Below are 23,389 nucleotides of genomic sequence, written 5' to 3'. Positions count from 1 at the left end.
TTATTTTTTGAAGTAAAACCTTGGGTCAACAAAACTTTCGATCCGTTGAATTGAAAATTCTCGTCCAGAATGAACTGAGAAACACCTTTCACTCCAAAGAATTCAAGTTTTTTCGCAAATAACTTGCGGCTATAAATAAAACATCACTTCCATAGTTTTTAATATTTTACATAAACAGGGAAAATAAAGTAGACAGCAGGGATAGACTTGAACTATTGATCTAAAGCTTTCGTTTTCCGTATTCTTGCTGTAGACCCAGTGTTTTGAAGGAGTTACGCATTCCATAGGCCTTGGCATGGTCATGTCTTTATCTCTTCCGTGTAACCGATATAATAGGTTTTACAGTAGTTCCACTGAATAGGCTTTCCGGTATCACGTATGTAAATGATGTAACTTCATCATAATTCTGACTCAAAACGAGGCTTTAGATGTTTAATTTAGTATTTCCCACAATTCCCTTAAAAGAACCAATGCAGTTTGGGATTTCTTAGAACCGAAGGGCCTGAGGATGAGGTCGACTTAAGATTTCCCCTGGCGTTCACTGGAATCTAGCAATGCGCCTCTTTCCAACCCCCTTGAAATAAGGGGAGTGGAGGTCGGGGGAGGGGATTGAAAGACATCTCAAGGAACAGCTTATCAGTGGAGCGAAGGTCTGGCAGATTTTCCATGAAGAAAAAAACATTATCTTGGTGTTTTGAACTTCAACGAAGTTCAGTTCACGGATAGCACTGAAAACATGAAAGCTTCCAAGGTGCTCATAGTTGCCAGTGAAACGCGCGGAGAGAAGTGAGTTGGAGCAAAAGGCATAATCGTGGATCATTTTGTCTCCAAGTTGGAGTCCCTCCTCAACAAGAAGAGTAGCATACTTTTCAAAAACGAGCATAATTTTGAGCATAATTTGGAAAAAAAAGGGGCAATGCTAGTAACATAATACTACTTTTATTAGTACAATCTTTAAGGGCGTACATTCCACACTGCCCAAATGGGCAACCCCTCGATGCTTCCCTCGCGTATAATCATTGTTTTTGATTTTATATCTATCAAGGAAGTCGCTTGAATCGAATCTTTTCGCCGGCTAATCCGGATGGGTGCGAAGATCAGTCCCCAAAAAGCGAGGGGGAGGGTAGGCAGATCGTAGGATACCCGACTACTCCCCCTTGATATACCTCTAGACCCTGAATGATTTTAATGAATGATAAACATCTAATAACAAACATCTCACATTGAGATATTTTTCACCCGCGATTCGAAAATACCTCAAGATACCTTATGCCTGATTACCCGTAACTCGAAGAAATTGCTGCAAAGTCAAATTTCCCGGGAAAACACCGAAAAAACCTGGACATGAGTTCTCTCTTTCAATGTCCCGGATATAATTTTCTAAAACAGTAATGGTGGAAAGTGTACTTAGTAACTATGGAGTCTGAATAGCAAATTTCGACTGACGTTTTCATCGTTTCAAGGGGGTTCTTCGATTTTTGTGTCAAGACAGCCAGAGATGATCAAAGAATGCCATCGGGGAAGGTAATAATTCTCATAGTTTCTGCATAGTTTGCCTGTATTCGTTGCTACGATTTAAACAGAGTTGCAATATTATTTATTTTCCAGTTGTCATATCAAGCTTAACTAAAGCCGGGTAATGCTTTCCCTCGATCAAACCTGAAGATATGGTCTGTCGAGATGATTATTTCCCTAGCCATATACCGTTTCCGTATAGGACCGTGAACTTACCTCTTTCTCTTTTTCCAAGTCTTAGCGTATTCTAGAGCCCTTGCGATCTTTTTCAAAAAAAATTATCCAAGCTGTTCATACATTTTGGGGATTTAAGAGCTAAACAATTTTTTGGTCACGAAGCAGATTCAGTTTTACTACTCTATTACCGAAGCTTCAGGCTTTCACGGTTAGAAATTCTCATTCTATAAAATATAATTTTGTGAACGATTAATTTTTTAAAATTAATTAAACAGTTTGTTCATGTCCTTAAATTCAACAAAATAAGTAAAGTAAACTTTAATTTCTACGTATTTGGGTTTGAAAGATTTGAAGTATGATGTTGTCTGCAGGTCTGTGAAAGTTTACATCTTTAAATATCTGCATTACCTCAAGATATACACCCTAAACATCTCAGATGTATTTTTTTTCGGAGAGAAGGAAGTTCTAAGCAAGGCTATTGAAAGAATTCTAATTAATACCTTTGAGTAATCTATATGCTATTTAATGATGTAAAATTTAAACCCTGCAATACTGATGTAATTTCCCCTATGTGATCTTCGATAAGGTAAGTGAAGTAAGAATTAAGTTGTTCTGCTGAATTTTTCAGATTGTCAGATTTTGGACTAAATGCAAAGGAGTCCAAATCTAGTCTAACAGTGTGAGTCTTATCTTGCAGGATCGTAGCAAAGAAGATACATGGAAAGAATCAGATTTAAAGAAAGCCTTGAAGGTCAGGAATGTATCTATGGTTTTTGTTTTAGTATTTTGAATGAATAGTATGCAACAATTGAAAACCCTTAAAATTTGGAATGGATAGTCACTTATTTTCATACTTAATGAACTGGTTCCACATATTCAAGAGGTGGATAAACCCTATCCACTAGATAAATGTCTCTTCAGTGGATAGGGAAGTATGTTTTGCGAATACTTATTCACTGGATTCTGATTTATCTGTTGGATAGGGTTGACTGCCCTTTGAACAACTGGGCCCTGTCATAGTTATTTACTGGACTCTGGGTTAAGAGGTCCAGGTTTGGGATTTTAGAAGGTGCTGGGTTAGAAATGCTTTGTGCTTGGGTAGACACTTAACCCTTTAACTCCCATGAGTGACCAAGACAGAATATCCTTATAATATCAACCACATAAGTGATGAGAATAAAGAAAAATGCCAATTTGGGGATAATTAATTGATCCAATACTAAATTCTCTGAACTAACATTATAGGAATTGTATGGTTGACAGTAAGGAGAATTAAAAATTTGATTTGGGAGTTAAAAGGTTAACTGTTATTGTGCTTTACTCTGTGCAGGAGCATAAATGGGTAGCAGGAAACTGCAAGGGAAACTTGATGAAATGTGTGGGGGAGGGGGGGGGGGAGGGAGAACCAATGAAGGACTGGCATCCAGTGGAGGGGAAGTACTAATACTTCTAATTATTTAACCCTTGAACCTAAAGCTTGATTAGCATCTAATTTCTCCTTACAATATCACCTCTGAATCACACACTAAGTTCACAAGAATAGAGGAAATTGATCACCATTCATGAAAACAAACTTTTGATTGGTAAACAAATTCTCCTTGTCAGCACCCTAGGAAATTTGTAGAGAACAGTGTGGAGAGTATACATTCTGATGATAGGGTTAATGTCGTACAAACATGGATGACCTCCAGGAGTATTAGTGACTAGGCTTTTAAATTGACTCCTTTTCATAATGATCAATTATATCAATTTTACACATAACAAAATTTCAACTCTGGGGGATCTGAAATCTTTAACTATCATTGCCATGGTATTCTTTGAAATTATAATTTTCTGGAGAACACAATTCTACAGAAGGAAGACTTCACAGGGCATCAAAGTTTGATAATGTTAATTTTGGTGGAATAAAGAAGTTATTCAAACATACACAGTACATACATGTATCTCCATGTGAACTGAGCTCCAATTATCGATCAAGTTTTGATTTCAGGGCCAGTTATCAGTTATATTCGAAATAAGATGGGTTAAAAGTTGGTATATTTTGTAAACATCCTTTTAATTTTTAAAAGTTTCCTATGTTCTATGATTTTTAAAAAAAATGATTTCATTATTCAGGATGACAGAGGAAAGTCCAAAGATGAAAGCAGAAAATCCAAAGAGAGCTCCTCAAGTCGTAGGTCTGAGGACAAAAGGGAGCAAAAGGTACATTATTCATGTAAATGTAATTTTTGTCAGTGAAATTTGGAGGTAAAACATGGTGACTCTTTTATATTGAACACCTATCTGGAAAAAGTAAAATACAAATTGAAGCCTGAAAATATTTGACAGAATTAAAATCTTTCACTTTGTAATCCCAACACAGAGGTCTAGCTTAGCTGGGACGCCATGTAAATTGGTCTCAACCTTTAGTTGGCAACTTTTAAATAGCTCAAGATTGTAGTATGATATAGTCTCAACTGATTTTATTGTGTGATAAATGAATATTGAAGTTTCAAGTATTTATTTGATTAAATACATCATTGATACCAGATCTTGTTATGAGATAGTTTGGTACATGTACAGTATGTTGTAATTTGGTATTGAAACTCGATAAGATTAGGATGACTATAGGAAGCAAAGAGGTCATGATGAGCTAGCCTTGGTATATTGTAAGCTGATATTGAAACAACATTGCTTCCTTGATAGGATAAGGATGATGATAGGAAGCGAAGAGGTCATGATGAGCTAGCCAATGGGGACCACAGGAAAACAGATCGGGACAGGGATAGAGACAGAGGAAGAGACAAAGACCGAGAAAAAGAGAGAGGTCATGATAGAGGCAAAGAACGAGATAGAGGCAAAGAAAGAGAAAGAGACAAGGAAAGGGACAGAGATAAAGACAGAGAAAAAGACAGGGGTCGGGAGAGGGACAGGGAGCGTGAAAAAGAAAGAGATCGCACCAAAGACAGGGATCGGGAAAGAGAAGGGGATAGAGAAAGGAGAAAAAGAGACGAGGGCAGGGATAAAGAAAGATCAAGGGACAAAGGAGAAGATTATGACAAAGATAAAGACAGGTTGAAAGGTGGAGAAAGACGAACTGAGGAAAGAGGTGGACATGCTGATAGGTCAAAAGATAGGAGATCTAAAGAACATGACAGAAGTAGGGAGATGCGAAAAGAAAAGGAAAGCGTTGATAGAGATCATGATAGGGAAAGAAGAAGAGAAAGAGATACAGCATCTGAGAAGACTAAAGATGAAGAGAGGAAACGTGACAGCAGGGAACGACATGGTGAACGTGACAGAAGTCGGGAAAGGATGAAAGAGAGAAGTTATGAGGATAAAGAGAGGGATCGAAGAAGAGAAAAGCAAAAGGAAGGGAGGGGTGAAGTGGATAGAACAGAAAGAAGCAGAGAGAGGAGGAAAGATGACAAAGATCGGGAAAAAGACAGGGAACGACGAAAAGAAAAGGAAAGAGACAGGCTGGATAAAGAAAATAGAGATTCTGATAAGGATGAAAGGAAGAGAAGTGATAGACGGGAAAAGGAAAGCAGAGATCTTGATAGAAGAAAAGATCGGTCAAAGAATGAGGTGAGTGAATAAGTAGTCTATGAAGTCCTTGGGAACTTTGGAGGAAATTATTACTTTTATTTTTTTTTTTCGTTGAGTAGTAAGCAAATTGGTTCCTTATTCCCTCTATTTAACAGCAAATTAGTAATATTCAACCTTTCTAAAATGCTTTTTTGACTCTTATTTTCTTAGGAATCTAGTAATAGAGAAAAAGAGGACAAAATTAAGAGAAGAGAAAAAGAAATGATTGAAGCATTAAAAAAGGAAGAGGTATTTTTGTTAACCCTTTAGCTCCCAGATCTAATTTGTAATTCTCCTTACTGTCAACTATACAATTCTTGTAATGTTAGCTTAGAGAATTTAGTATTGGATCAACTGATTATCCCCAATTGATATTTTCATTTATTCTCATCACTTATCTGGTTGATATTGCATTGTTAATGTAAGGAGAAATTCTGTCTTGGTCACTAATGGGAGTTAAAGGGTTAAGTTTCATAATGCATGTATTTTCTCACCAACTAAAGAAATCAACCAAACATCTTTACAGGGAGGCCATTTCTTTAGCTAAAAGATCACAAACTCAACAAAAATCCTTTTTTTTTTTTCGTTTCTCTGAGAGTTTCCTTTTTTTTCAATGATGCAGAATGACTATTTTTTCTCACTTAAAATGGAATAAGGGGACAATGAGGCTCAGAGTTGTGGAACAAAAGGATGGGAAGTGGAAACTTTATTACCTAGGGTAGAAAGGGTGAGAAACTTAGAAGTTCACACACAATTGCAATTATTCATCGAGCAGTGCTCTGTAATGGAGAGAAGTGGGAGTAAATGGTGCTGGATTTGGGATCTGATGAGGGTTATAAAAGCAAGCAATTTTTACCTCCTGACCCCTCTTCTTTCCTCACCCCCCACCCCCACACCTGTGAGCTGCTAGCTTTTAATGTTTCTCTTTCATCAACAGGAACTGAAGAGAAATCCTTTGAAGTTTAGATCAGATACCATGGAAGAAGCAGTGAGTTAGCAACTTAGCAACTGTAGAGTTGATTTCTACTAACTTGTTTCCATTTGTAACTCATTGTTTTTGAGAACAAACAGAGAAATGGTTTCCCCTTTCATTTTCAAATTCTTTTGAAACTGATTTCTCTTTTGAAGTTGATGGAAAACATCAAAGAGGTCTTTGAAAGATCACAGAAGGCATTGGGAATTTATGATATTCAAAGAGTACCACCATTGTAAAGTTGGGAATATTTTTCTACTTTGCATTTTTGCTTAGTTAAAGGCTTCAGCCAATCAGTTTTTTCAACATGTGCATGTACATGCAATGCTTAGTAATCTTGTTGGCACATTGTCATGTCACTTTTGCATGCCACCAAAATATTAGTGCAGGAACATAATGGTTGAACAGCAGACAGTTAATAGTCTGATTTTCTTATTTGTAAAGATCTCATGCATCAGTTTTAATTGCAAATGATTGTAAACATAGCTTATTAATGCTGAATAAGTTAAAATGTGTGAATGTTGATATTATTGTTTTAGTAACTTAAAGTCTTGATGCTTATTTTCCCTCTCTCAAGGATACCATAGATGAAGATGTTGAACAGCAACGAAAGACATCTTCGCAAAGATTGCCTTCCAGTGGAACAGTTGAGGAAGTCCATGAGGAAGAAAATGGTGGATACGACTATGATGATGATGACTTTGAGGTATGAGGTGATATGTAATTTTAAGAAAAGCACAACATGTCTGATTTTGAAAGACACGTTTCAAAAGTCAGTTGAACCCTTTACATACTAGCATCAACGTGCATATTCTCCATACTGTTCTCAAGACATTTCCTGAGGTGCTGTCAAGGAGAATTTGTTAAACAGTTGATCATTTGTTAATCATTTCCTTTATTCTTGTGAGCTTGATGTGTGACTTAAGGGTGATGTTGTAGACATTAGATGCTAGTTACTCTCAAGAGTCAAAGAATTAAATTAAGGACTACAAAGTTGATTATAATTATGATGTTACACAGATTGCTGTGTAACATTTAGAACCTCTGTTTTCACTCCATGTGGAAAATTCATGTTGATCAAGTTAGAGTAGGTAATCAAGGTTCTTCTGTAGCAGATCCATAACTTTAATTTGAGTATCAGTATTCAGATAAATATCGTCTACTGTAGATTACCTTTATTTTACAATTTTGCAAAAGTTCCTAAAATCAAACTTTAAAAGTAAGACATCTGTTGATGAAAGCAGGTTAAGATAACATCAGGAGAACCTGAACCATATTTTCAGAAAGAGACATTGCTATGAATACATAATGGTTCCAGTGAACTGTTTCTGATAATTAACAGGAGAGAATACATATTGAATGAGCATAGCTTTCCAAAGAATTTTTATTTTCAAAGTTTTTTTTTGGTTAAAATTATAATAAGATTGGTGATCTTTGTCAAGGATTATGATGATGACTTTGAAGATGATGCAGATGAAGAGGAAGACAATGAAGAAGCAAGTCTGGATGTGCAGGTACACAAAGTAAAGATGTAATCGTAGGCAACAAAAAGTAGTTACTGTAGAATCCTTGAATTAGCACTCCCTATGAATACATGTAAATAACCTTTTTTTTAAAAGAATTCCTTCCTATCAGCCAAAGCCCCCTCCCTGCTCTTTCTCTTCCCCTATTTCTTTATGGATAACTACTGAGACAGCATTTGAAGTTCACTTCATTTACTGTACAGCACTACATTTCCCCATTTCTACCAAACTTGATTCTTCTTGGAAGATTTGGCATTGGATCAACTTTTAGTCCCTCATTGATATTTTTCTCTATTCTCATCACTTGTTTGCCTGGTATTGTATTGATATTGTATTGATATTGTATTGATATTGTATTGATATTGTATTGATATTGTATTGATATTGTATTGATATTGTAAGGAGAAATTCTGTCTTCAAGGCCACTCATGGGGGTGAAAGGGTTAAATTTGAGATTAGTGATGTTAAGCATTTTGCATCATTCTGAAAAAAAATTGAAAGCTACTGGTAATTTACTTTATGTGATAGAAGAAACTCTCAGCTGTCAAATTGCACAGACCTTCTGTGGTTTGTGAGGAATTTGTAGTCTCACTATTAGTAACACAGTGATTCTGTTATTTTGTTTCAGGATCATGCGCGAATGCAAGAGGTAAGATTTTTCTGTAGATAATTTTTGCAATCATTCTGTTTTTATAAATATAGAACACTACTCTATGATCACATTCCTTTATTGTCAATGATCATCAAGCATTTTCCAAAACAATGTTAGGCAAAGTATAACTACGCACTGTCTTACTTTTCATTAAATCACTCTTTTTTTTTTGTATACCTTCAGACAGTAAGTAGTTTGAAGTGTGGAGTAACTTTTAAAAATGTAGTCTGATCTTCCGGGTTAAGGAAGTCTGGAGAAGGACTATGGTCGGTAGTAGCTGTGACTAGTAGTGACAGTCAGTACTACCGACAACATTCCTTCCTTTTTTTCTGATTTTGGTTCTAAACATGTTTACCTGGTGTTGCAGCTTCTACAGGCAATACACGCTGAGAACCAGGATGCAAGGACATCATCCAGTGAGGGAAAAGAAGAGAGAAAGGTTTGTTTTTATTCTGTGCGGTGGCGTCTTTTGAATCTTGTGGAAGAGGTGATGGTCTTGTGTGCTGAACTCTGGATTGACGGCTCAGGGTTCAAGCCCAGGAGGTTATGTCTTTGTGTTGTGTTCTTGGGCTGAAGCCACGCTATTCTCACTGCACCTCTTTCCATCCAGGTCCGGGCCATTCAAAGTTGGGTTCAGATAACCCAGAGTCAGTGTGAAATTTGATTTTAAATTCGAAGGCTTTAACAAAAAAATTAAGCATTATTATTTCTTTTTAGACTTTGATTATTGGATGCCCTAAAAGTAAGAGAGAAAGTTATCCTCAAAAGGCTTTTTAACAAAGTCATAAAGAAATCTGGATTAAATTTAACCCTTGATTAGCGCTAAATTCGGCCTTCAAACAACTGGGCCTAGGAGTATAAATGGGTACAGCCAACTGTTGGGGAAGCCAAACGAAATACAGGGAGGGTAGGGGGGGGGGAGGGAAGGGTTACATTTGGTGAAGTAATTTGCCAGCCCGGGTGACTCCTCAGTAGCAGAGTATTTCGTGTTGTAAAATGTTTTTAGATGTAAGTGGAGACGGTAAGAGATAACATTTCCTTGTTTGATTCTGGTGCAATCTTTACGTTTTGTATGATTTATGGACCTTTACCATCCAGGACGGTAAAATATTCGTTCACAACTGGTAAAAGAAAGCAGAGTTTTGAATTCGTTGTCACTAATGTATAAACGGAAAAAAATTAGAAAAGTTTGCTTGTTTTTTTATTCCTTTTACTGCTATTAAGCCATTCATATTTCTTTCAGGAACACTCAGAACCAATAAATAGAGGTGAGTACTAATTACTATTATTATTTTGGTTATTAAATAAACAATAAAAAATAACAGTCATGATGAGTAGCTCTCATTTTGGTGGAAAATCGTAGCTCTGAACTAGTTATTATCAGACCTTGACCTTGTTTAGAAAGTCTACATTCCGATCATGTTAAACTAACTGAGCAATATGAACGCTCCACTAATTTTTTAAGTTTCAGTGAGTGAAGTTAGACAAAAGAGATTTTGTACGTAGAGGGAGATTTTAGAGATCTTAGAGTACTGTGCAAAAGTAATACAAAGGTCTGTCCATGAATTTTGACGCTTTTCTTGGCTTTTTGAAGAAATCTTCCCCGAAACGAAATTTCTGCGACATCTCCGCAAATTTTTGAGGCGGCTATTGTTTGGATCGTTGAGGTGTTCCGAAATTGCAATAGAAAGTTCGCCTCTCCTGAAAACTCGCTCCCCGTAATTAATGCTATATATTGCGGCGCCGTTGTTGGCTTTCATATCCAGACACGTTATCTAAGAATGGGAAAGTACAACCGATAAATGAAAAGATAAAGTTTTAAAGTTTCCCTGCGTCGTAAATTTTCTCAGAAAAAGTCCGTGCCACCACTGCCAGCCATGGAAGGATAAACTTTGTTGCTGCCAAACAGAAACAAATCACTAATCAAGTTGCTTCACGGACAAGAAAAAGAGGACAGGTAATGGAAACAACTCTGAGTTTTTTATGTGTTTATACTTTGATCTTTGAACAAAGGTGTAAATCAACAGGACTGATAAACAGTGCTTCTTATAGATCATAAGTGTTAGCCATCATCTATGTAAATAAGATGGTGTATATGGCATAATATGGTACTATATGACCTGAAATAATTTGTCATATTTTACGCGTTTCACACCTTCCTTTAACTCAAAGTTGACGACAAAATATAAGTTCACTGATAAAGGATAACACAAAAGAGGCAGTGATAAAACAAGAAAAGAGAAGGAGGGCTCAGGATAGAGAAGATGGACGTTGATTACAAATGAGAAGCTTATGTAGAATTAGAGATATATATTTTTCGTCTTGTCACGAGCGTGGGACAAAGAATAAATTCCGAGTCCGCATGAGGAATCGAACCTCAGACCTTTGGATTCCGCGTTCCGATGCTCTATTACTGAGCCACAGAGACGTAGGATTAGCTTTTCAATTCGCACAAACTGTAACGTTGCTCACAAAGAATACCTGATTTTTTTTTCGTTTTTAGGAGTTGATGCACTTGATCGACCTCGATGTTGCAGTTTTTGATATTTTTGAGTTGCCACCTCTTAACGAATATGAGCTGTACATAAAAAACTTTGGAAGATCTGACACTAAACAGGTAAAGATATAAACAGCTTACCATTGTTGTAGCTTTCTGTTGGTTTAGGGAAAAAAAAAAACGCTTATCCACCTTACCTCTACCAAGTGTCTTGGTTGTGTTTCGTAGGCGTATGTCCAGTACAATGAAGATAATGTTGAAAAAGAGGTTCAGACTGAAGACATCGAGAGAAGAACAAAGTGGACGCAAAATCCAGCGAGCGATGCTGCTGGATTTGGAGGTGAGTCAGCCCTTATATCTGTGGTGCTATATAAAGAAACGACGAAGCTGCAATGTGTGACTGAATACTAGACAGAGAGAATGGAAGAGGATGCGTATTTGTTAGTCCAAAGGCTTGATTGACGATGGAAACGAGGGAGATACAACAGCTACCTGTTTTGCTGGTAGAGTCATTTTCAATCCGGGATGGCATTGGTTTTACTTAAATCGCTTCATGATTGGTCTAGAAACTCGCGCCACTCTCTCAACCAATCAGATGCAAAACTAACACCAATCACAGCTTAGTCGCCCGCGTTTTCCCGCGCTTTAGGCGGTTTGCTTGTTTTTACTTTGAGTTCCCATTGGTTCTTCAGAGTATTTTCCTTTCGTCTGATTGGCTGTTTAAATTACTTTGGTTTTTGGTTTTGGTTTTTACGACACTCAATCGGAAAGCGCTAAAATATGTTGGAAAAAATTAAAAACCTAAAACCAAGAAGCCGAATTTTACGCTTGTGATGCGGGTCAAGAGGAACTGTCAGCACATGTGATCACCCGTGGTGATATTATAGATTTGTAAACTTACACACCTCTTACTGGTAGCTCTCAACCCCCCTCAAGCTTCCCCCCCCCCTCCCCCGCAAGAAATTCTATAGCTACTTTTCCTCATTGTGTTCCGGTTTTTCTCCGCACTCCATTTCAGACGAGGAAGACGATCAAGAAAAAGATTTATCCACCTTAGCAGAAAAGGCCAACATCGACAGCTTAAGATTGTCAAAATTTCTTCAACGGGCTGCTCAGGTTAACTGATGTTTCTTTTAACTTTTCTTCTTTTAAACATACTTCAAAACTTAAAACAACGACATACAAGTAACGTAACGACTATAACAACAATGACTGCAACAGTAGTTATGGCAACGAAAGCGACAGCGATAACAAACGGACGTTCAGTAAAAACTGAAAATGTTTCACAACCCACCTCCTGATACTTACTGAAATATAACTAGAGACTAATAGACGTAACAACATATCATTATCCAGTACATCTCTTCTTAATTTGGAGCAACACACATTGTAAGGGTGCCAGTTATTTCAAGGGCATCCTTTATGTTGTCTTGCAGACTTGTTTGATTATACTGGAAGAGAACGTTAGCGAGCAGACAAATACTCAGTTTAAAGACAGAAAAGACATGTCGTGTAGTGATGGATTCATTCAACTCGCTACTAAACACTCCTATCTTGAAGGTTTGTGAACTATCAAAATTAGTGGGGTACGTTTTTGGCCCTCTCCATGAATATCTTGCGGGTTGTAAGTGAGCGTTACTGAAGTTTTGACTAACTGAACAAGTCTTAAGAGATATTGAGCATTACTGAGCAGTAAACACGCTGACAACACAAACTCGACCGCTGACCTCTCAATACTAAGTGCACAATTTAACAGTAGAAGTAAAAATCCTTTTGACCCTGCAGACGACACCTTCTCAGGTTGTCGAAACGTCAATCACTGTCAACAACCGAGTGTTGCCGACAGTCAGGCGTAGGACTTCCTTCATCTGTACGATCATTATACGCGAATGACTCTTCCAACAAGGGTAAAAGCATTTAATAGAGACTGAACATCTTCTGACTCCTTTTTTGGGTCCTCTATAAACGCAAATGAGAACTGCACCACAGCAGTGAAGCAAGTTTTACTTAAAACATCAATAAAAACTAACTTAAAAGGCGATTGTTGTTGACGTACTAGGACGGCAAGTTACATGTGTCCACATATCTCCAGTTCAAACATACTTCTTGCTTACTGCTTATGGTGCCGTGAAAGAGCAGGGAAAGACTGCTTCAAAGGTGAGTCTTGCACTGTATATCTTCAAAACGTTCTTACTCTATAAGTAGGATAATAGAGAATAAAGTGGTCGACAAAAGTAAATACGTGACGAACTTTCTCAAAATTGAACACGGCCTGCTCAAACAAAACGGGCAGACCATACTTCAAGCAAACATAGGAGTGATACGATAACAGGAAGACGAAAAAAAGATTATTCCAACGTTAAGTTTGTGTAAATATATAACTTAAATTCATAGCTTTGCCAATAGCTTTGCCAATAGCTTTGCCAATAGCTTTGCCAATAGCTTTGCCAATAGCTTTGCCAATAGCTTTGCCAATAGCTTTGCCAATAGCTTTGCCAATAGCTTTGCCAATAGCTTTGCCCCTTTTTTGTTTCCAACTGTTTCGCTTTCAGTTAGAACAATAATTCACGAAACCTCAGCCATTATACATGCTTTCATGTGGGATAAATTCAAATCAAGTTTATTTTTAATCCTAGAGTGGTGTTCATATCCATCCTTAAATCCGATCGATCGAACTCACAATGAACATCCTTTAACTCTGATGACGTTTAACAAGACCATCGAAAAATTCTTCTGAAAAGTCAGTCTACGGCTCAGATTGATTGCAATTGTTCTAATCCAATTAAAAATATCTTTCATTGTAGGCTCAACCCAATATTCAGGAGAAGGGCATTGTATGTTTCTGGAACACCAATGAACCCTCCGAGCCTCAAAAGTAAGTCTCATTTTAGTTTCTGAGAGAGGTAACCTGTGATCGATCGTTTACTGGGTCAGTTTAAGTGCTTATTTAGGTTCATGAAGGGTCATAAGTGAACATGTAGACGACCGAAGTGTGGGTATGTTATGAGATAAGTGTGGGTTGACCAAATTAATTAACTCTTTAACTCCGAAGATCTGATAGTTTATTCTCCCTTGTAGCTGGTACACATTTCCTTGTAAATTAGTTACGAGAATGTGGTGTTAGGTCAGGATAACAACTTGCATCAGATAAGTTTGAGTGTTCTCGTTACCTGTCTGCTGAATAACGTATGGATATTATATAGGGAGAAGTTACATGTTAATCACTTCTGGGAGTTAAAGGGTTTACAGCGCGACGAAGGGTAGGTCACGTGAAGACCACCATCACAAACCTTCTTAATGCTCTTAAAACGTTTTGCGTGACTCTTTTTTCTGCAATAACCAGATAGTGACTCAGTTTCTTCAACTTTGATGGTACAGAAGAGAGATGTTGTTGCCTGATCTGCTCTTCTTCTTTCCCAGAGTGTTAATCTGTGAATCTACGCCGCGCTGTTGTTGTTTAAGTCCTTCAAAGGCGACTTTGGCATTCGCTGGTCTGGTAAGTGGAGTCGCATAACTATAGTCGATTGCTATTTTGCGAGTGCGTTACATTTGAAAGAAAAAGAGTGCTTTGACAATGTTTTGTAACGATCAAGTTTCTTGCAAATGGGAAAGTTATGTCACAAGATGCTTCTAGTTCATGCGCGGCATTAAAAAGCGGTCGCATGAACAGGATGGTGACATGAGATGTTTAGCACTAAAGGTTTCTTCCCACGGCTCTAGTGACGTGGGGCTGTTATTGCCTGAGGAACTTATCCCGATTCCTGTAGCATTAGCGACTTGGTATGTCGCTCCCCTTCTCCCCCCGACGGTGTGCTAGCACGTGGCAGATCATCCCTTTGACAATATTTTGTTTACTTTCTTGGACAGTTTTTTCGGAATTTTTTTTTTTTTTACTCGTGGGTGGAGGGAGAAACTTCTAAAGTACTGAAGTGTCTCGAGCAAGGCTCCCCAGTCAATGATCGAAGTGGGCCCCTCAATTTGAAGTCCAGCCAGCCGACCCCTGGTCGACCGCGTCATCCACATTCCTCATCAAATATTATGAACAAATGAATAAAGGGGTTAAGTTTCTAAAGAAACTGTGGTGCTGCGTCGGTGGGAAAATATAACAAGGAAATGAAGGATTATCAACTCAATTGATAACTCTAAATTGCCCCATTAAAAACGAAGTTTAACAGAGGCGTTGTTACATTTCCAGGAGGATGGATCAGTCGTAGCGTGGGACTTAAGAGAGTCTTCGTTGATGCATTCATTTTCTAAAATCTCCGTTGGAGACAGCGAGGTCTTCTTAAGGCCGCCAACATTCAGCACAGGTGGGTGTTACCAATCAAGTTGTTCCAGTACTATTTGTGAAATTTTCTTTAATGGCTTCTACAGGAGGACGTTTACGAGTTTTATTTCCTAATATTTTCAGCTGGAGTATTGAGAAAGGATGAAAGTCATCTGAGTCCGGTCGTATCGATTCTACCCGTCGTCATGCCTGGAGACAGGTCAGTGTTGGTTACATGACAAAAAACCGTGTTGCGTTGTTGATTTTGATAGAGCAATTTTGTATTAAAGTGAGTAATCCACGATTGCATTAGCTTTGCTATATTTTGCCCTGTAATTGGTGAATAAAACTGGCGCCACTTTCTCAACCAATTAGATTCAAAACTAAAATCAAATGCAACTTTGTTGCTCGTGTTTTCCCGCGCTTGGGGAAATTTTCTTGTCTTAATCTGAGTTCTCATTGGCTCCCTGTGATATTTTACATGCTACTGATTGCCTGTTGGGATTACTTTGGTTTTGGTTTAGTAACACTCAGTCGAAATGCAGTGAATCTGTGCCGGTCTGTTTGAAAACCTAAATAAGTTGTGTCCTGGATTAGCCATAAATTTTAAGAATTATGACATACGTGGCAGTTTTTGAATGAAATAATCTCCAGAGTAGTTTTCACAAGGGATGACTTTCGTCACTGTTCAATGATATGAAGTGCGTTGACATGTATATAGCCTTAAAAACTTCCCATAAAATTGAACAGACGTTTAGTGGATGAAAGACTTCCTTAAGAATTGATGAGACCTCTATTGATTTAACCTTTTTTACCAAACTAAAATTATTGTATCATCTCATGGTTTGTAAATTAAAACTCAGAAGTTTTTTTCACGCATTAAAGCTTTAATTGAAAATAAACTCGACGCTTTAAGCGGCTGTTCCCGTTTAAATAAAAATTCCGACAATAGGAAAGTTGTCTGAAGTAAAGACGATGAAGGTATTTCGATTAAATTATCACCAAGCTTGTTTAAAATAACCCATAAGGTTATTAAAATAATTTTAGGAAGTTAAGTTATTATGAGCGCACACCATTATCAGAGCAAAGTAGAAATAAATTTGTGTTAATTGACCTATAAATGATAACGAGTACATATATTTTTTAAATTACAATCTCTCTACTCCAGACGTCTGTTACAAGAGATTTCAGCCGTCACGAGGTAAAGAATGAACTGTTTCTTTGACGTTTAAGTGAGAATTCCTATCAAACAGTGAACGGCAATGATATATGTGCAATTTATCAAAAGTCGGCTTTAAATTCCTCATGTTAAGTTTGACCTCAAATGGCTATTTTAGATCAAAATGAATTGTTAATTGTTGATAAGAGGTCGTGGTTCGTTTTCTTATCTTTTGCCGTAGAAGAAGAATTTGTATCTTGTTGATTTGAAGATAAAATAGTAGGAGAATCAATAGTAACGATGATTTAAAGTTTAATCCCCGTGAACCGGATGTCGTGTGACATGATTTATTTTTCCTTAATATTTATTACTGGATAAAATGATTTTTTTCTTATTTAGTATAACCTTTTCCATGGACAATTTTGTTTCGTCAACTGAATTGATAACGTAAATTAGCCACCTTAGAGATTTAAGCTATAGGGCTTATTAGTGTCTCAACATTCGCTCTGACGATAGGCTAACGCGTAAACATCGGCTTTTGAAACTCTTTTTTGTGGTCAATTTATATTTTCAAGTCAGTTGATAACACCAAATTATCTTGTGATAAACTTTCCCCCCCCCCCTCTGACGTAGCACTGATTTTCTTTAGAAAATTTCCCCTTTCTCTTTCATTGACCTTATTTATTACCCCGTTATTCCAACAGCGCAAGGGCTTCTGGGGGAACAAGTGTAACGTCAGGTAACAGAACCGAGCACTGATTTAGCTTTAGTAAAGTTAAGTACCTATTTATCAAAGGGAAAGCTTCGTTACTTTTGTAACAAGCTGTAGTTCCCAAAATCGGTGGCACATCAAAAATTAGTAAAACACAATGCAGGTACAAAAGTTCCGAGCGTCTACCTCAAATGGTTAGCTTGCATTAATCATTGACAGCTCGCTGAATCCCCAATCCTTAGTTGTATTTTATATCTCTTAGGAACTGCGCGCACTTATTAATTTATCAATGAGGCGGTCTTTGCTCCGCTGTAAGGCCTGTTAAACGTGGTTTTGTGTTTTGTCACTAAAATTTCGAGTTCGTCATCTCCAGATGTCTTCAACTGTGGTGGGCAAATGAACATTTAAAATGTTTCCTCTTTAAATTGTGGATTAAAATGTCGTAATGACTGAACAACGTTATCGCATTCAGTTTTTTTGCTTCAGACGTAGGCCGGTTAGCACGAGCCGACAAAGAATACTAGCCTATGTTTTTTGAAACCATTCGGTGTGATCAGAAATCGTTTCTTTAAAAGGCTCAGACACTACGTCAAGCACATAGGGCGCGAACCATTAATCTGAGCGGTAAAAACGAGGCTCCGAAACTTAAAGTACGGACCGAGAAAACGAAGTTGATAAGATATTTATTATGTCTTTCGGATCAAATAGAAGGGGAATATTCCGATTGAAACAAATGGTACGTTGAAATACAACCCGCTAAATTGACCAATAATAACGCATGTAGTAACGGAGAGATATAGTGATCGATATGTTGCTAAGTTCGTCTTCTCGTTCCTTTCTTTAAGCGATAGATCCTCATTCGTACTGTCTTGGATTATGGCTCTCGCCTTTTAGTCCAAATAGTTCAACGATTTTTAACGTTTCATTTTTTTGCAGATGATATGTCAGGCCTATCGTTTCAATTAGTGTCGTTGGAAGAAAATGCTGCCATTAACCTCTGGGTAATATGACATTGTTATTGTATTCTGGTCGATCTATTTCTCTCCTCATTAATTATTGTGTTAAGTAATAACGTTTGTGAATCATAGGTTGTTGTGGAACTCGACAGAGCGAACGATGCAGGCTCAGAATCGGATCTAGGTCAGTGGCAACTTTATAAAGGCTCACTACCCTTGTACTTAGGCGTGGTATCTTTCTTTTGATGTCCTTTTAGAGACAAAAAATAGCAAAAATTGAGGCAAAATAGAAACCAACAAACAAGAAAATCAAACGAAAAGGCTTGTTTTAATTACAAAAAAATCGCATAATATTTATTCTAGCTATTTGCCACCAAAGGAGTAATTCCGAAAAGTGTTGAGAGTTGAAGTAGAGGATCGACCTTTTCTTCATGGCTGAACCTCTCCCTTGTGTACCTGATAACTCATATTTCATATGCAGCGTAAAAAGGAATCTCCCTGACTTCGTATCCCTTCATGTTACTCAGGTTTGTCTCCTGGAGGAAAAATTAAACTCATCAGAAGCTCTTCAATATCTCTTCACTCACCGTTCAGGTTTGTTGCAGTTGTGCGCCTTAACTCTTTGACCCCTAAGAGTGACCAGCGTTGAATTTCTCCTTACAATATCACCCCTGAATTTCACATTAAGGTCATGAGAATAAAGGAAATGATCGCCAACCAAAGGAGCTCTTGATTGTTCAACAAATTCTCCTTATCAGCACCTTAAGAAATGTATAGAGATCATTTATTGATATTTCTCTGAAGAACCGTTACACTGCTTGACCGTTGTAATTTTTGTGGAAAGAACATCGTAACCCCACGCTGTGCAAAGCTGAAGGTTAAAATAGCTCGTGTGTGCCAACCACGACCAACAGATTTATTAAGTGATTGAAGGAACACGTTAATTAGTTAGGTCATTAACAGTTTAATTACCAGCTTTTACTTAAAGAAATGAAACGTTATGAGGCAGAGATGAATATGGAATATGGTTGGTCAACTTGGCCTTGTTGGCGCATAATACTGAACTTGATTTCGTTCCAGGGATTTTCGTAGCGAGATGAATTTACAGTCGCTAATAATGAGGTTTTTACCTCATGATCCTAATCACATTTACGTCGGCACAGATGGGGTAAGTGAGAAAAAAATTATACTGTTTTCTCTCAATCTGTGATTCGTCCTTGAAAAAACAAAGCAATACTCTAACAAGTGAGCCGAAACCTTGAGCGGCCATAATTCTTAGCGGCGCTGGGATGATATTGACTTAAAATTGTTGTCTTTAAATCAAAGATTTACCTCGTAGAAGAAGCTCACCAAAACACCATCTCATATCCAATGCGCGCTTATTTTAAAAATGATACTCTAACATAAGTTAGATGGACGTGCTGTTAGTCTCACCTTTAAAAGCAAATTTGATTGTGATCATTTTTCGTGTCCTCCTGATTTTAATATGTATCTCTCTTTGTTAGGGTTATATTCTTCATTGTGAAAGGCATGGTAGCCGAGCTCCTCCAAAAGCACACAGACCTGCTATTGGTAACTATAGCATTACTATAAACATTTAACCTCCGATTTCGTCTATCGTCTTTGTCGTCCGCTCGGTACGGAAAAATAAACAAAACAAAAAAACCAGACTGTTTTCTTTAACCTTTTAACTTCCAAAAGTGATTAACATATAAGTTTTTCCTATAACATTTATACACCATCCAGGACGAGATTTCGGCAGCGCGCGCGCAATTTGTAATTTGCACTCCTGTTACAACTTTGCACTCGTGTTATATGAAAAGTGCACTCGTCTTCAGCCAATCAGGCGCGCGTAATTTTTGCATGTATATTATTAGCAATAAAATGTGCAGCAGCTGAAGGGGACGACAAATAGATGTTGGAAGTTGAAGGGTTAAGAGGTTGTATTGCTGCTTTTTGACCACGGGTGAACTTTTTACTTTTAGAGAACTTAGTGAACGTGTCAGCTGTTGATCTCTCTCCATGGCAGTTGCCATGTATGCTGGTAAGCTACCCGTTTAATCATGTGTAATATTTGTATGAAATAAATTTACCTCCACGTTATAAGAACATTAAGAAGGCCACAGTCAAAACTTGATAAACGAATGAATACAAGCTTCATGAACCGTACTCGTTGACATCCGGGGCAGGGGGATAGGGTGGGGGGCTAGGGTGGGGGAAAGCGTTTCATGCGTGCATACGATGACGTCGAACATGACTGACACTACAAAGTGAAATAATACCGCCTAATAGTATTTCTTTAAAAAGGAATAGGATCCACTCGGGAAATTTTCATATAAATAGTTAATCAAATTGATGGGGAGGGCAGCGCTGACCACAGACTTCCCCTAGGATCTGCCCTTAAACAACCGTGTTGCGAGTTGATGTTTTTTTACCATCCTCACATGTAGTCCGTCAATGGTGGCTTCTTCGACTGTCTCTTGAGTGTTTTGAGCGTCTTTTTTCCAGTGTTTTTACATGAATTAGACCGGATTGGATTAAATCATAAAATGGGCGACATCAGGTTGAGATGCATCATTTGCTCTATTTTCATAGGCAGGAACAGAGGATGGGAATTTGTGGCTATTTAACTTGAAGAACGGTGAGTACAAACATGATTTTTATTACTGTCTGCGTAATTATTTTTAACAGTTCTTCATTAAAGCAAAGATGGGTAGAGATGGATATTTACCGGACGGATGACTAATTGTTTTAGCATACACTAAAAAAGTGAGATAATAGCACAAAAAGATGATTTTAACTCATTTATTCCTGCTACGATTACAAAGTTTTCTGGCGCAAATCCCGCGCGAGTTGCTCGCAGGTGAATGCAAAGGATATTTGCAATTTGTGTAGTAAAATAAATAGCATCTTCAACGCAATCCACTGTTTTAACCCTTTAACCCCTAAGAGTGACTAACATCTAATTATCCTCACAACATCATCCTCGAATCAAACATTAAGGTCATGAGAATAAAGGAGATGGTCACCAACTAAAGAACCTCTTGATTGCTGAACAAATTCTCCTTTTCAGAACCCTGGGAAATGTCTACGGAGTAGTATGGAGAATATGCATACTGATTCTAGGGAGTGAAGGGTTAACATATGCTAAAAAAATATAGGAACTCTCCAACAGCAAGACTCCCTCTTTATTATTCAAATTTACGTTATGACTATTTGATAATAAAGTGTGAAGAGATTTCATGGAAAAATTTAATCAGTGAACGGGTGTCATCAATATACGTTTCTACTTTTGTTTTTATAGAAATACCGTTGTTCAGCTGGTCTACATCCACGAATGGGAATGGAATAATATCGGTGCAGTGGTCTCGAAGCAGGCCCAGTGTATTTTATGTGTTGGATATAAATTCTAATCTACACATCTGGTGAGGCTTGTAGGGGGCCCCTATAAGCTTGGAGGGTGCCTTTGCCAAATACTAACAGTCACTTGTGAACATTCTTGTTGGTAGGACATCACATCACGTCAACTGGAGGAGGGGAGGAAAGGGGAGGGGAAGGGAGGGGAGGGTAGGGGAGGGTAGTGAGACAAAAGGAGAAGACCCTTAGTTAATATAAAAATCTTATAATTGTGACGTATATTCCTCAATTATGGTTTAAATTATTTCATTGTATTAAGTCATGTTTTAAAATTTTTTTATGAAAATCAGGTTGTTATATCTGTGGGAGGTCATTTAATTAAAGAAAATATGGTTATGTATCCTCGGACTGATTTTGGATTTTTTTTCATTGACGATTTTTTGGACTCAATCATATAAAGAAAAAACGAATATGTTGAGATGGAAAGGGAAACTTTGTTCACTTCTAAACTTTTTCTCCTACCCAACCACGCTCAGCCATAAATAATCCATTAATGGTTGAAATTCATTTATCAGGGACTTACTTAAAAGTGACCAAGGTCCAGTAGCCGTTGAGAAATTCAAACATGGACGGTAAGTGCACAGACGTTTTCTTTTTCTGGGTTTTTGTTCCGGGTTAATCATATCTGCGTGCCCAGTTTCTTTTCTAAGAATGGATGAACAATAAGTGAGAGAGAGAGATACTCCATTCCTAACTTTAGATTTAAAGTGTGGAAAGAAAAGGCTATAGTGAATTTATAATTTTGTGGTGTAAGTGGTCGTTTCGATTTGTGTGGATTTGAAGTTAATACCAGTCGAAAGAGTAAAATTTTGTGGTGTGAAACCCTTTTCCTTACCTATGCATGGATTCAATATTTATCCACTATTTTACCGTTTATTTATTTATTTTTTGCTGTTTTTATCGTTGATCTCTCCCAGAGTTGTATGTTTTGAACTGTCTAATGATTACTCAGCATCCGGAATTGGTATTCCAGGAAGAAATCCCGAATTGGTATGAAATTCAATTTCTACGTTAACTATCATTTTAAGTGTAATTGATCTTTGTTTGTCATTATACTCCGGCAGTATCACATCGTTTTAGCTAAGAGAAGAGTTAGGCAAGATTACTTTGTTCTTTAGTTTCTATTTTTTAGACAGCCTCGTGCTGGGTGTTACTTTTTCCCACAACATTTGCATCGCAACTTCTTGCTTTTTGTTTGTCTTCATATTTTTAGGTCTTGGTGTTCGAGAGCGGAACGGTGGAAATTCACAAACTCAGCAAAGCGTTCACCAGCGCGTCTGGTGATGAACTAGACTCATTTGCCACATACCTTGATACAGTCATGTAAATCTAAATCCATCCAAGTCAAAATAATCAATTGTAGTTAAAGTTGATATCTTAGTTTTCAGCGCAATTTGAAACAAATTTGCTGCCTACTTACTTTGCACCACCCAGAGAGAATTCCTTATACAGAACATCGCTCGCCGGCTCGAAACCTCTGGGCCTCATTGCTTCTTCCATAGCGCCCGTGAGAGCCAACCTGCAGTCTTTTACTCATAAGCGAAAAGATTCTGCAACGTACTTTACCATAATGTGGATATCAAAACGTAACTTAAATTATATCACGTGTTGTATTTGTATTTATTTGCCATATGAAGTGGTGAACATGTTATACGTTCGTAGTTATTGTTGATTAAACACGATAATTAATGACCATGTCATACTTTTTTTGAATGTTTTGGGAAGGTCAGGTAGGTAAGGGGTGCGAGGAAGCTTCTCACAAAGAACGAGTGTCAGAATTAGGAAGGAAAGAAAACGAAATCGTGAATTATTGATAAGTTTTCACACTCAATTACGTCCTGCAAAGATGAATTGCTTTTCTCCGGGAGTTATCTCTGAAGAACTTTTTAATTCGTAACGTGGACATCCTCCGGGAAAGGTTTTCCGCCTATTTATACTTCAATCTCATCATCCTTCGGCAAAAAATGGCAAATT

General features: G+C 37.6%; 1 protein-coding gene across 2 annotated transcripts; it reads left to right on the top strand.

Annotated features, from left to right (window-relative positions):
- The first annotated feature begins 1,359 nt into the window (after positions 1 to 1,359).
- Positions 1,360 to 23,108, top strand: LOC113686860 (cytoplasmic dynein 2 intermediate chain 1). Of its 2 annotated transcripts, XM_027204537.2 has the most exons (34): positions 1,360 to 1,524; positions 2,390 to 2,443; positions 3,808 to 3,894; positions 4,378 to 5,259; positions 5,431 to 5,508; positions 6,197 to 6,247; positions 6,810 to 6,938; positions 7,675 to 7,746; positions 8,384 to 8,404; positions 8,775 to 8,846; positions 9,651 to 9,675; positions 10,258 to 10,364; positions 10,911 to 11,024; positions 11,133 to 11,244; positions 11,923 to 12,020; positions 12,341 to 12,464; positions 12,964 to 13,061; positions 13,709 to 13,779; positions 14,325 to 14,400; positions 15,100 to 15,214; positions 15,316 to 15,391; positions 16,340 to 16,372; positions 17,035 to 17,069; positions 17,979 to 18,043; positions 18,131 to 18,182; positions 18,526 to 18,592; positions 19,079 to 19,166; positions 19,504 to 19,570; positions 19,984 to 20,042; positions 20,594 to 20,639; positions 21,303 to 21,423; positions 21,931 to 21,987; positions 22,333 to 22,405; positions 22,629 to 23,108. In XM_027204537.2, exons 1-34 carry the CDS (start codon positions 1,510 to 1,512, stop codon positions 22,740 to 22,742), a joined length of 3,354 nt encoding a protein of 1,117 aa, XP_027060338.2. In that variant the 5' UTR covers positions 1,360 to 1,509; the 3' UTR covers positions 22,743 to 23,108. The 2 variants fall into 2 exon arrangements, with proteins under 2 accessions (XP_027060338.2, XP_027060339.2); XM_027204538.2 differs by lacking the exon at positions 16,340 to 16,372.
- Positions 23,109 to 23,389: the final 281 nt, after the last annotated feature.

Source organism: Pocillopora damicornis, chromosome 9 (genome assembly GCF_964200805.1).
Source record: "Pocillopora damicornis chromosome 9, jaPocDami1.2, whole genome shotgun sequence".
NCBI classification, from domain to species: Eukaryota; Metazoa; Cnidaria; class Anthozoa; order Scleractinia; family Pocilloporidae; genus Pocillopora; species Pocillopora damicornis.
Note: the sequence above shows the minus strand (reverse complement) of the source record. Positions and strands in the feature narration are given on the sequence as shown.

Excerpts from the sequence above, each read along its gene's own strand:
- LOC113686860 (XM_027204537.2), top strand. Across the intron at positions 7,747-8,383 it reads AAGCAAGTCTGGATGTGCAG|GATCATGCGCGAATGCAAGA; the intron begins GTACACAAAGTA and ends ATTTTGTTTCAG. Across the intron at positions 10,365-10,910 it reads GGACAAGAAAAAGAGGACAG|GAGTTGATGCACTTGATCGA; the intron begins GTAATGGAAACA and ends TTTCGTTTTTAG.